Source organism: Oenanthe melanoleuca, chromosome Z (assembly GCF_029582105.1).
Source record: "Oenanthe melanoleuca isolate GR-GAL-2019-014 chromosome Z, OMel1.0, whole genome shotgun sequence".
NCBI lineage: Eukaryota > Metazoa > Chordata > Aves > Passeriformes > Muscicapidae > Oenanthe > Oenanthe melanoleuca.
This window is the reverse complement of record NC_079362.1, coordinates 67478912-67492910: the sequence shown is the minus strand read 5'-3', so window position 1 is coordinate 67492910 and position 13999 is coordinate 67478912. Positions and strand designations below refer to the sequence as shown.

The following is a 13999-nucleotide window of genomic DNA, read 5'->3' as shown; positions in this document are numbered from 1 at the left end:
GGGAAGCTGTCATTAGCATATGTAAACCTCAAGCAGTGAGATTTTTCCTTGTTTTCAGGCACCCAGTATCCTGCACTGGGTTTAGGAGGTACCTCTAGACACAAACTCTTCTCAAGTGTGTGAGAGCTCCAGTGGCCTCTCTGTAGTGATGCACACACAACATGTCAACATGTCACCAACCAGGTGCCTAAAGAGCAAGTATTTGAAATAGGGTTAGGGAAAATGATGTCTCAGCAGCTCTGCTGGAGCCTGGCCTGCTCCTGGCATGGTAGATGACAAAACAGAGATTAGTTGGGTTTGATGCCACCAGTTAGCTACCAGTTGGCACGTTACTGTGTTTCGCATTAGATCAGACAAGTTGCCAGCAGTCATTAATAATTTAAAGCTCTTTGGAAGAAAGGTTCCACAGGTGTGCTTGGAGTTTGCATGGTGATCTGCATTTTCCAGCTTTTTCTTTGCCCTTACATTTTATGCTTGTTTTCCAATGGCTTCCTTCTCAGAACAAAACTCAGGACCTTCCTGCCGAGGAACAGGGCCCCAGCATCAGAAACCTTGATTTCTGGCCCAAGCTCATCACTTTGATAGTTTCCATCATAGAAGAGGACAAGAATTCTTATACCCCAGTCCTGAATCAGTAAGAATCCTTCATGTCACATATGGCTTATGCTAGTCTGTGTGTGCTCTGCTGTATTTCTTAAACTGCTTTCTATCTCTTCTGTCACTTGTGCATTTATAGAAGTACTTATCTTGTCTGTCTGTCTTTCTGTCTTATCTGTCTCTGTCTATATAAATAACTTTTTGATTGGGATGGAAGAGTTTCAAAAGGTTCAGTTACGATGGCGTTCGAGCACAAACACCCTGATTATTACAATCCTGAACTCAGGGAGGCACCTGAAACTGGGGTGAGAGATCTTTTGGTTTTTTCTGTTGAGCAGTTCAGGGGTGCACATTAATGCATACAAAGACTCCCACACAGTAGTGCTGTGGTGCCTTATACTGTGGTTTAGGAATGTGGTGTGCAGCACTGGGAGATTGCATTGGGTGGAGTTTACATAGCCCTGAAAGGACCCTGAAATGGGTCTGTTTACCTGGTGAATACCCCTCCTACAGTCTCACAGGGCAGAGAGAGACAGAGGTCCTACAAGGTACTGCACACAAAGACCTGGAATGTACCCTAATCATCATTGATCTAACATGATAAGCAATTGTCTGTCAGCCTAATAACCCTCAAAAACGAGAAAGAAAAAAATGGACAGGGAAGGGGAGAAAGGTGCATTGATAGCACATTCCCAGAATGTCTCTGTGCCCCTCTTCTAGGAAAGACGTGCAGGACCTCTTTTTGAGTTGAAATGAATTTTTGCGTTTACTTAATCTGTGCCACAAAGTACAGTCCATGATCTCTGATTTTCACGTGGTCCTTTACCTAGGGTGAAGGAAGCATCTGTAACGCTGAGCTTTTCACCTTGTAGTGTAGCTCAGAGCTAAATAAAGAAGTGCCCTTTGCTTTGACACATGCCAAAGCCTTTTCCAAATGTCCCCTCAGGTTTCCTCAGGAGCTTGCAGTTGGGAAGATCAGCGCAGAGGTGATGTGGAGTCTTTTTGCCCAGGATATGAAATATGCCATGGAAGGTAAGACAGTGTCTCACTGCTGTTAGCTGACTTACTTCTGGTCTCCTGTTCTCCATCCATTTGGTGAAAATGAGGCTTAAACTCATGAGTAGCATCATTGATTGGAGCAGGGATTTCTAGTGATTTGTTTGTTTGTGCACGGTTGGTTTATGGGTCAGAAGTGAGGCTGAGATCTGCATGAGCTGTATACCTCCATGTGAGGCTGTATTGCTGGTTGTTTATTGACATTCCAGTTGGTTTGACATCAGAAGTTCCCTTTGGCATGGAAGTTATGATGGCTTGGATCAAAAGTCAGCATCAGCTTCATACTCCATTGTACTGTCATAGAAAGGATTGGAGAAATTGGTGGGCTCTGGGTTGTGCCATGGCTCTAGTTCCCTGTCTAACCCATTGGCAGAAAGATGCTGTTAGAACAATTCCTGCTGCAGGCATCTTCATTTTGAATTTGTCTTTGCATAGTTCCACCTTCTAGTAAGGCAGAAATTTTACTGTTTCTGAAAATTAGTTAGGCATGCAGAACCCAGCAAATGTCCAGACCAAATGTCTGATGATTGGTTTTTTAGCTCAGTTTTAGTTCTATACACTGATTTTCACAATCTCACCAACTTTTCGCAAATTTCAGAGAGCATCCAACTCCCACTGTCTCTTGCAGGGTTGGGTTTTATGATCATTCATAAGGTGAGACTGGGATAAAAGTGAAGTGCCAGTGCTGTCTTGTGGCATGCTAGCTGTATTTATATTCCACACCCAAGTCAAGCTACTGCTTTTGGCCACTCACAAAATTTTGCTTCATCCACTTGTCCCCGTTTTGGTCTGAACTCCCTTACAGGAGTGACAGCCAGTTAGACTCTTCAGATTGTTAGGAAAGAAAAATGCTGCCAGAAAGAGAGCTGCCTGTATTTTGTTTGTTGGAAACGGTCTGTGGGGTTGCTCTGTATGTGAAAAAGATTGATTCCATTTATTTTATTAATCTTTGCCAGTGCAACAAATGTCGAGACTGTGCTGTGGGGGGACACTCTTTGCCAAGTGTAGGCTTGAATCTGATACACTGCAGGGCTGGATGAAATGTTCTCAGTTCTGTGTTAGGAACTTTTTTGGTATGCTTGTACCCCAAAGTGCCTTTGTCTTGTGAGGTCAAGCTCATGTAAGAACAGACACCGGGAAGAAGGACTATGACCTACTAACTATGTTGCAGAGTCTCTTTTATAGTGATTGTCACTGCTTGATCATGTGTTAGAGATAACACAATGGTGATCATTTCACGTACTCTTTCCCTAAAAACTGTTTGCTCCTGCAAACCACTTTAGCTCCCCTTTCAATTTTGTCCTTATTTATGCAGGAGGGATGGAGCACCTCTTCTATGAAGAAAGACTGAAAGAATTGTGTTCAGCCTTTGGGGTGACCTCACTGGGGTACCTCATGGGAACAATGAAGAGGGGCTTTTTACAAGAGTGTGTAGTGACAGGACAAGGGGAAATGGCTTCAAACTGACAGAGAATAGGTTGAAATTAGGCATTAGGAAAAAATTCTTCCCTGTGAGGGTGGTGAGGCACTGACACAGATTGCCCGGAGAAGCTGTGGATGCCCCATCCCTGGCAGTGTTCAAGGACAGGCTGCATGGGGCTTGGAGCAGCCTGGTCTAAGTGGAAGGTGTCCCTGCCTGTCACAGGGGAGTTGAAGTGAGATGATCTCTATAGTCTCTTCCAACCCACTCTATGGTTCTTTCTACTCCTGTGTGGTCTCCTTTGAGAATTTGTAATCAATTTGCTCTCCTGCATGTTAGAAGCACCCTATCTTCCTCATTTATCTGCAGCAGTGAGAGTTGCGTGTCTCCAGATCTAGTTGCTCATCTTCCTAAGACTCCTGTTCCCTGTTGCATCCTGCTGTAAAAAAGTTGCAGGTGACTGTCAAAGAAGACATGAATAATTTATTTTTTTTTTTTTGCTTTATTTGATTGCCGGTGCCCAGATTAGCTTGGTCTCCCATGTTTTCTCTGTTCATGTCTCATACCATGTCCCCACTGATGACTCTGGGCTTATTTTACCTTTTCCAGACATCCTTCTGGTCGCTTGTGAGCTTCTTAAGACAAGCATTGGTATCACCCATGAGTTCCTCAGTGCGTAGTAAATACTTGCTGAAAAGAGCAAAATATTCTTCAAAATATTTTTTGGTGGCAAAAGTTGATACAAATGCAGCTGGTGGACAGGGATTTTGCATTTTGAACAAAAATGTAAAAACTGTCTGGTTATTTATTTGCAGTCTAACTGTTGAAGTTCTGCAGGAGGGTTGAGTAGTGATAGAATCTGTGTTAGGATGTGTCTCTTCCAAATATATATTCAAGAAATGCTTAGGGTGCAGAATTCTATTTGAGGCAAGTGTGATTCCTCACACTACTTTGCTCTCCAGAAACTTGTGAAGATAACCTTTAGAACAAGCTCTACAATAATTCAATTGCGGGCCTTACTACATATATTTTAAATACAGATGATTGTGTTAGCTCACTGCATTTTTTTTTTTAAACTAGGGAAAAAGGGATTAAAGGAAACTGATTAAATGATGTGTAGGATGATAATTAGATTTGCCAGCCTCAGCTCTTGGCTCTGTCATTTCTCAGGTTCAGTTGCTGGTTTTTCTACCAGTTAACCTGCACCAAGAGTTTCATATTCCTTTTCCCAGTTTGTGACATAATCCCTTGGTACATTTCTTGTCTGCTCTGAGATCAGGAGCTCTCTGCAACAAAAGTTGATCTATTTTTTTGAGATATGTGCACATGAGCACAGAGTGTAATACTTGCCCCTAATTTTCTTCTTGGTGTTTTCCCTTCTGTTCCTAAGTTCTGGATAACATGAGCTCATTCACCTCACCAAGTGGTAAGTTCATGCTCCTTGATGGAGCTTGTAGCTGTGAGTAGACAAAGACTTTCATCTGTTACCCATAGTTTTAGCACTTTGGATGTAATGTGTAACAGTAGCTTTAGTGTTCTCTAATTTTTATGCCACCAATAAACAGACCTGCAAAGAAGACTTGAAAGACCATACTGCTACCATAGAAATGGAGGGCATGTGCTGTAAGGAGACTTTGGAGTAGAAAGAGTTTAGACCTGGCTGTGTGAAACTGCCTCCTCCTTTCTTCCAGCCTGATGGTTGCACATTGCTCTCCAGTAGGCAGTGTGGAAGAGCATTGGGAGGTATAAGTGGGAAATGGCTTCTCTCAACTGGAAAGCAGTGCCTGAGTTGTTTTCCTTTTTCCCCATCATGCCTCTCCCAGCTGGAGCTTACCCCCATATACACTGTGTAACCTGTTCAGGATAATGCATAAATCCTAATTTATACCTAGAATGTTAAGGGCTTCAGATCCGGAATTCATGCCATCCTATAGATGCTGCAGCAATGTGTCCTTTGGGCACCTTCTGAAGAGCTAGATTGCTATTGTGTAAAGTGTTGAATTATAAAAATGAAACACTATTCTCTGTATAAATCAGCAGCTGGTAGCAGTAGTCACGGCAGCAGTGTTTGACTGCTGGATCTTACGCCTTTGTCAAAAGAGATTCAGTGTCTGAGACACAGCACAAGCTCCAGAATCTACCCCACTTGTTTTCTCTCTCCCTCAAAATAGTGAGTACTCAAGGCACCAGGCACAGCAGATCCAGCACTTCCCTGTTTGTTGTGTCTTTGAGAAGTGTCCCTTGTACCCCATCAGCCCAAGAGTAAAACAGATCATATATGCATGTCCCTGGAGTCACGGTAGGGTAGAGGGTGATTTTCCAAGCCATACAATAGGCTCCAGCCCTGGGACACTGCCTGGTGCTCAAGCAGCTGGATTGCCTCTCTGTTAGCACACTGCCTGTAGTTAGTAGTTTTGTCGCTGTGCACCCTGAAACCTCTGTCACCCAGAAAGCACAAAGACCCCGAGCGAAGAGGCTTCTGCTCTTCCTTTGCTAGGAGCACCTGAAAAGACAGTAATAGAAAATCAACGTCATCCTTGACAGCAGAATTTCACCTTAGTTTGGACACATCAGTATTAGGAGAGCTGCAAATTGGAAACATTTCTGATAGGAAAAGAGACTGAGTAGAATTGGCAGGCAGGATTGAAATAAATCATTCTGCCACTTTCTCACTTCTAATAAGGAGAAGAGGATCAGAGGCACACACAGATGCCAGCTATCTAAAGTGTTGACACTTCAACAGCCGTGGTACCTTTGAGAGTTTCTTTACAAAAATTTGGCATAATTTGCTGGAAAGTTAACCCATGAAAATAACAATGAAATAAAAAAACCTGTGATTGAAGAGTGTGGTAGAAGTCCTGTTTTCTGTCTGAAAAGGACAACTGGACATAATACTATAGAGTGTGCTGCTAGGTAGCAGCTCCCTATTAATGTCTTAATAATATGGCCTTGGTGACTTCAAAAGGTTTTCTCTGTAGGAGGCTGTTTGCAGCTGAAATCTGCTAAGGAAGTGTGGGAGACTTACAGAACTCTGTGGTCTTTTCAGGATAAAATGCAGCAGTTGCTGCGCAATATCTGTATGCTATTCTGCTGCTACTGCTGCTGCTGAACTCCTTAAAAGCCAGCAGGTTATAAAGCAAAATAGGAATGTTCTAAGACTGATGGCTGCCAGGATCTTCACTTTACTTTTTCTAAAATGGGTTTTCAATGTATGCCTCTGACAGATGTGTTTCCATGTCACCTTCAAGTGGTCTTAAACATGTCCACTTAGAAGGGAAGCAACTGATCAAAACTATGTGGGGTCCATTGAAGAGGGAAGGGCAGATGGTGCAAGCTGGGGATGGAGGGGGGTTTGGGTCTTCATTGGCTTTCTTTATTGTCCAGAATGTTTGAGCTGTTCATTCTTGTCTTTTCTCTGTCACAAGCCCCTCCTTTCTTTCGAATACGTAAAGTTCTCTTTTATGGCGGTAAGACCTCTCCTTTCTTTTATTTTCTTGTGTTTTATCCCTTAGTGTCAAGTGTCTCCTTTAGTGTCTAGATGGCCAGGTAGTCCTAGTAGCTGCACTGGGTTAATACTTCTGTGGCTGCTTTGAATCTTCTTCTTCTGCAACTTAGATGTATTTTAGATGTCCTAGAAAACAGGAAGAGGCTTGGAATGCTTGCTTTTAGTGCATTGTTTAGTTTTGAGGAGCTAAATCTGATTAAAGTCCTTTTTACATCCAAGTCAGACCTTTCCTTGGCAGGAGCAGCATTTTCCACATGCGAGAGCAGCAGCTGGCGGCAGCACACGTCTGAGTTAATGAAGTTATAATTGTCCATCGGTTTCCTCACTCACAGGGAGCAGAGCAGGCACAGTTATTGCTCTGTTTGTTTCCAGTTTCAGATCTGCAGAGGGAGTTCTCATTTTCTTCTGCTGTTGCTTGAGGGATAGCAGAGGGTCAGCAGTTCAGACACTGAGTGTACTCCTGCTTTCTTAGTGCTCAAGAAGGATATGAGGTTATTAATGTAAAACAGGAATGGACTTTACACAGTTCCCTGTAGAGTGAAATGGACCATAGTACGTGTAATTTGTCCATTGAACCATGACCTCTGAGGATTATGTTTCTCAGATATGGGGCATTTTAATCTCTTTAAAACAAAGATTGGGTTTCTCCTTTTTTCTTTCATTCTTTTTCTTTTTTTGTTTGTTTGTTTGGGGTTTTTTTGTTTGTTTGTTTTTTGTTTTGTTTTTTGTTTTTTTCGTTTTTGAGATTGTATCTGTGTGGGTCTGTGGCACATGAACAAGAAGGAAATGTGTATTACACTGTTCAAAAGCTTGCCAGCGAACCACTGGAACATTCAACTGCTTGACAGTTGACAAGGTTTATGGAAAAATTTTGCATGAAGATTACTCTGGATTTTGTGTTTTCAGTTGGATGATTCGCACTTGATTTGGACTTTATTCTTGTGCATGTTGATGAAGGTTCAGGAGAGATGTGGAAGTTTCTCAATGTTTTGAATTAATTGCAAGAATTCACTTTTACCTGAAAGTAGATAATGTTGTAAGATAAGCATGCCTATCAGCTAATAAGCCATTCAAAGTTGAGAAAAATATTCCCTCTTTTTAACACAGCTGAAAGCTGTCTGCACATGAGCAGTGATACCCTTGGAAAATTAGATCAGTGAGGAGGTTTCCATATTAAAGGTAGAAGGAAGAGTCTAAAGTCAAATACTGGGATGAAAACCTGATACTAAGCCAAAATCATGTATGTTTTAGTATAGTATCTCACATTGTAGTCAAGGACTAGCAGCTTGCTGTAATGCTAGAGTGAACAAAAAGCTTGGCACGAAGTGTATTCCTGCTGTGGCAGAAGAAAGAGATGCACTGGGAAAAAAGGAGGCACTGGGAGCAGGAGTGCAGGATTTATCACCTGATGATGCAGGGTCACAGTGCAGGCAAAAGCCAGCTGCTAAGTCCTCATATCATGAAAAAGGAATCAGTTTTAATCTCTTCAAGGAAGATTTTGAAGAAAAGCAGTGCAGTAGAAGGATCTGCCTGCATAAGCATATGAGTGGTAGCTTGGGAGAAAGTGTTGAGCTTTTTTTGGGAGAATTTAGCAAGTCTTTTAAATACATAATTGTGGGTTGATCAGAGGTGGGAGTCAGTTGCTGAAAGATGGTAGTATGGACATAGGCTGTGAAGGGCCTTGAGAGTGAAGGCATGGACCATAATTTCTCCTGATGAGGAAGGGGAGCAGTGGTCTGTGGAGATGATCTCTGCAGGAGCATATGTCTGATTATGGCCAGTGCTTTAGTGGTGTAGGTGTGTGGAAAGAGTTCTGTTGTGAAGGTATGGGCATTGTACAGGGAGAAATTGCATTTTCTCATCATTGCCTAGGCACAAAAACATAAAGAAACCTGGCAGGAGGGAGCGGCTCAGCAGCAGACCCTGTTTGGGGAAGAGAAACACTAATTTTGCCAAGCGGGAGCAGGAAAGGCTCCAGTTCCTGTGTAGCTTGTTTGATCTTGCTTGAGTGACACTGTCAGAGTCTTGGTGCTTTCTACTCTTGTCTCACAGGGAATGCAGTGTAACATGTTGGTATTGCCTTTGTTTATATCCAAGAATGAACAGATTTGTTTGCCTTGATTTTGCCCCTGCAAAGATGGAGTCTCAACTGTGATATGTTAAATGAAAAGGCCATGAAGAGATTGCTCTGCTTTTATTGCTTTGACAACAAAAAAAGTTCAACAAATGGAAGTATTAATTAGAGCTACAGAAAAATACTCCAGAGCCCCAATGGTCCCAACCTCCAAGAACTCTTGCCTGCTGCCAAAATCCTGTGTTGTGAAGATTTTGCGAGTCTGTAGATGCTTCATTCTCAACCCCTGCATTCTGCAGACATGCTTCATAAGTCCTTCCCATGCCTGGTGTGGTGACGGGGGTGAATTCAGACCTAACTGCTTTTTTTTCCCTTACTTTACAGAGCATGAGAAGCACAGGCTGTGTAAAAGTGCGGACTATATGAATTTACACTTCAAAGTGAAGTGGCTGTACAACGAATACGTTCGTGATTTGCCTGCCTTCAAGGGAAAAGTGCCTGAATATCCAGCGTGAGTGTTCTGTGTCTCCTGTAGTAAATCCCCACTATCTGCTTCCTTTTGTTGCCTTGGCAGTAGGGTAGCCTCCTGTGGCCTCTTTCAAGATACATCATTTCTTACCTCCCAGTTTTCTGTGTTTATGTGCATGTGTGTCCTCTCTGGTGTTCCCCTCACCTGACTCAATCCATTATTGTACACTATCTCCCAACATTTCCAAAGCTTAGCAATGGCATAGACAGACTTTAAGCTACTCTGTGCCTGCAGTGTGGGCAGTTCTTGAATAGAAGATGTGTGCCTACAGATAGGCTTTATGTATATATACTGTACATGGATGTCATATGCAGACACACACCACAGGAGTTGTAAGTAAAGATAATGTTTTCTCTTTCTTAGTAAGACTGGGTGGCTTAGTTGGAAATATCAGATAAGCTGTTGCTCTTGAGATCTAAGCAATTATTTGCAATTCCTAACTTTAAAAGAGCAGCAATAGACCTGGAGAAGGTGTATGAGACCAAAAGGTTGTGAGCAGGTGTGTGAGACCAAAAGATTGTGAGAAGGTGTGTGAGACCAAAAGGTTGTGAGAAGGTGTGTGAGACCAAAAGGGTGTTTGAGCAACCAGGAGATAACACTGTGAGACTGCTACTTTTGTGCTTTGCTGTTACTCCTCCACCGGGTTTTGGGGATTTAACATACACTCCTTTTCACCCCCCCCAAATCTTTCTTGCTTCAGTTTGAGCTTGTTGTAGGCTGCAGTTTATTAGAGAATAAATTGTTCCTGCTTTCCAAGAGTAAAATGCTTTGCTCATGCTTCTTTATGGTCTTCCGCTGGTTCTTGTTTGTTCCTAGCTTTCCTTGTAAGTAAGGTTTACTCACCTCTTTCCAGACAATTGGTGTCTAAATGTAACACTTGGCCTTAAATATTGATGTTTCATCTAGACCTTGCCATGCATTGCCTTCCAGGCTGTGCTGCTGCTCTCATGTGCTTTGTTGGCAGCAACCTTTTTTTTTTTCTTTTATTCAGAGATTTTGCTGACTGGTGGTGCTCCCAGTGGGTCACTGGCTGGTCTGCAGGCACCCTCAGAATTGTGTCACACCACACTGCTGTTCCCACCCATACGTGACTGTTCTGTGCTGTCTAAATGCAGCCCTTAGCCCCTCTTGACAAACACGTTTTTCCTGGACTGTGTTTCTAGTTTGGCACTTTGAATTCTTTTGCCATTCTGTTGTGCATGCAGTCCCTCAAGCCTGGTGCTAGCTGCATACTAATCAGACTTGAGCCAGTTGGGCATAATTGCTCGGTGTGGGCTGTGGGCCTGATTAAGAAATCAGGTCAGCAAGAGGCATGAGATGCTCAGTGAGCAGGGTGCTGGAGTGACAGTCTCAGAAGCCCCATTCTTTTTGCTGTGCCTCTGAGTCAGGGCAGTTTCATGCAAGCCATCAGATGTTCTTAATCTCTCTTTTTCTCCTGTGTAATCAGGATAATGATGTTGGGTTTTGTTCTTCGGTCTGTTCTGCTCTGCTGGCCTTTGTGTACAGCTTTAGTGCTCATGTGCATTTGCAGCCACTGGCTTTGTTACTTCACCTTCCTATTTCAGTACAATAGCCACATTGTCAGACACAGGTGATGTTTATCTCAACCGTAACCTTCACCTGTCACAAAATATCCCCTTGATATGAGTTGTCTTTTGATTTGTTTCATCACAAGTATTTTTAGCCTCAAAACTTATTTAAACAAAGGACTCCACACATCAGGTTTGCACATTGGTAAACTCGTTAGATGAAACTAAATTCCTGCTGTCCAGGCAATGGTTGGGCTGTCTGTCTGCTTGTCAGGAAAAAGGCTATCCACAAATTCACTCTTCCAGATTATAAACTCTGAGAAGCCACGTTCCTGGTAGCCTTGAGATATGACTGAACAAAGTGCAGAGTCCAAAGTCTTGAAGCTGAATTTTGTACTCCCTTTATTTTCTGAAACTCAGAAACATTTTCTGAAATGGAAGTAACTATGTAACTGGGAGTGAATCTTCAAAACTTCTCTGCCAGCTAAAAGCTGTGAGGTGTCAGTTCCTGAAAAACTCCAGCTTTTTAGGTGTGTATATACATGTTCTATGCTTTGTTTAAATACTGATCTTAGCATACAGGTAGCATTGTAGCTGTACTGGAGCCTACCTCCTCTCTGGTGGAGAAAGATACTCCTTCCTTTGAGATCCTGTCGACTTATTCTGGCTCTCTTCATCATACACAGTGTTTATTCTTTTACTCGTTGGAACCCTGCCTGCCTTCTTGCCTTGGCTTTTGCCAAGGCACAGAGATTGTTCCTTAGATAACCACAGCAAATGAACAAGATTAATTCACCTGCAGAGTATGACCCTGAGGGAGCCAGGCTCATGGCCAAGCTGAAGTGGTAGCCTTTTGTGTTGCCTCACTGTTGTGCAGCCAACAGAGGTGAACTTATATTTAGTCGTGAAGCGCCGCTGCTTTTTCCAGCAGGTAGGAATGAAGTGTACTCTGTGCAGACCTTGTTTGGTGAGTTTGGCTGTGCCATCTGGAGCCAGGCTGTGCTGACCCCTGTGAGCACAGAATGTCTCTGAAGCAGCACTGTGAGCCACTGCCGTGTGTGCTGGTGTGTGAGTCATTACAGCGTTTGCTTCCTGGCCAATAATTGAAGCAGATGAGGGAGAAGATATTTACCGTATAACAACATTTTGAAGCTATTTCTGCATGGAATCACATTATTGTTATTCATTTTTGTACTACATAATTTTGCATATTGCTGTGGCTATGTTGCCTTCGTAGTCCTTAGAGTCTACTCTGACTTGCTCAGCAGCCCAAGACCTGACTGATAGTAAAATATTGTAAGAGGTATTTGGGCTAAGATAGTTCTAGGTTTGTGTTACAGCTCAAAACATAGTTTGGCTCTGAATGTATACCTGGACTGGAGTATTTATAAATTATTTGCATGTCTCAGAATTTTCTGTCAACCAGAGGACAAAATTGAGGCTGGCTTTGCAGAATTTTACAGAATTTCCTGATCTAAGTGGTTTATTCAATATTCATAGTAAACCTCCTCCTGAAGGTAATGCTTTTTTTTTATTGGGGCGGGGGGGACGGGGCAAATACACCACTCCCACCCACCCAACAGTACCATTTTCTCTGCCACCTTTGCTTAGACAATTTGGCAAGACAGTTAGGTATACCTTGACGCTTGATTTTGTGTAGCAACATATGGTATCCATAAAAATGGGCAGTGTTCTCAACAGCAAATGGCCCTTTCTTGTGAATGTGGTGCAGTAACTAAGGATGAATGATAATCAGGAAGTTGCTCTCCTTCTGAGAGTGAAAACTGTGGCTTCTGGCACAAACAAGTAATCTTCCCTGCACACTGACCTGTGACATGTGCAGCAGTCAGCAACTCACAGCCTGGGAGCTGTGAAACAGGTGGAAGATGTATAGTTACTTCCTTGTAAACTGCCTGAGTTCCTTTCTAAGGCTTAAGCTGTTTAAAATACACTATTGCAGTTTAAAAGAAAACGTTGAAATCTTGAGAAACTTGCAGCAGACTCCAACATATGCTGACTTTTAGGAGCCTGAAGTGCCATTCAAAAGGAATTTTTCCAGAATACAGGAAGTCCATATGTCTTTGACAGTATTCCACTCTTGCTGTCTATAATAAATAGGGCTGCATAGACAGGTTGCTGTTGGCATTTTAGCGCTGTGTCAGTTACAATTTCCAATATTAGCATTGATGTGCTTTATATTTCAAAGTGTAGAGATTATTTAAGGCTATCTAGTATGCTCTGCCTGCGAATTTGCTCTTGATCTCCCTCTCATGTCTGGCACATGCTTTCATGTTCTTTGCAAACTCAGCCCACAATTAGCACAATCTCTATGAACACAGCTGTCTGTGTAGAGAAGGCTGTACTCTGTTAAGCTCATGTAATAATAATCTTTTGTATGGACTAAATTACACGTGGACAATAATTTCTCCTGTTTGTGAATGCTGTTTAGTAATATTTGAAATTAAGATTTGCTTCAGCTGTGCTGTGTTGGCACTTGCATACAACAAACTCTAGATAGACATTTAAATAAGGCTGTAAGGGCTTTGTTACTGCTTAAACACAAGAAAAACACACACGCCCCCTTTTGTACTGTGTATGTCCCTTGGAGCAGAGGACAGAGGGACCAGCTGTCAGATCCCATCACTGAAGCTGCTTCTCAGCTTGCCTATTTTCACATTGCCTGTTTGGTATACCCAAGTGAGCAACAGGACAGGTGCCTGTGGGTGTAGAGGTCTTCCTTGTGCTCCATGGCACGTGGATGGAAGGGAGAAAAAAAGACAAAGTGTTTTGAGGTGAAGCGAAGTTAAAGGTGGCTCTCAATGCGGGGTAAAGGGGAAGGTACCAAGAAAAGACAGGAAGAAGGACAAAAACGGGTCAGAACCAGCCCAAGTGATGGTACTGGCACTGTTAGCTTGTGTAGAGGTGCAGGTATGTTTGGGAACTTGGGCTGCACACAAGGACAGCAGCATTCAGACATCTGACAGCTTTCACAAGGCTTGCTAGGGTTGAGGTCCTCCTTTTCCTGCTGTGACTTGCTGTCTTTGCTCCCCTGCAGGTGGTTTGAGCAGTTTGTGATGCAATGGCTGGACGAAAATGAAGATGTTTCCTTAGATTTCCTGCATGGTGCTCTGGAGAGAGATAAAAAAGATGGGGTATGTAGGTCACTCTGAGTGCATGACTTGGTGTTACATCATTCAGTGCACAGAACTAAATAAAGCACTATAAATTCAGTTGTCTTACAAATGGAGGATGTGGTCCTTTTCACTTGCTAAACAAGTGAGAAACTCAT

General features: G+C 42.7%; 1 protein-coding gene across 5 annotated transcripts in view; it reads left to right on the top strand.

Annotated features, from left to right (window-relative positions):
* UNC13B (unc-13 homolog B) overlaps positions 1–13999 on the top strand; it is a 206493-nt gene that overhangs the window by 155798 nt on the left and 36696 nt on the right. For all 5 annotated transcript variants that reach the window (XM_056514073.1, XM_056514072.1, XM_056514076.1 and 2 more), the window contains 4 exons: positions 501–634; positions 1544–1629; positions 9037–9163; positions 13766–13862. In XM_056514073.1, coding sequence (XP_056370048.1) covers positions 501–634; positions 1544–1629; positions 9037–9163; positions 13766–13862 — 444 coding nt within the window. The remainder of the gene's footprint in view (positions 1–500; positions 635–1543; positions 1630–9036; positions 9164–13765; positions 13863–13999) is intronic.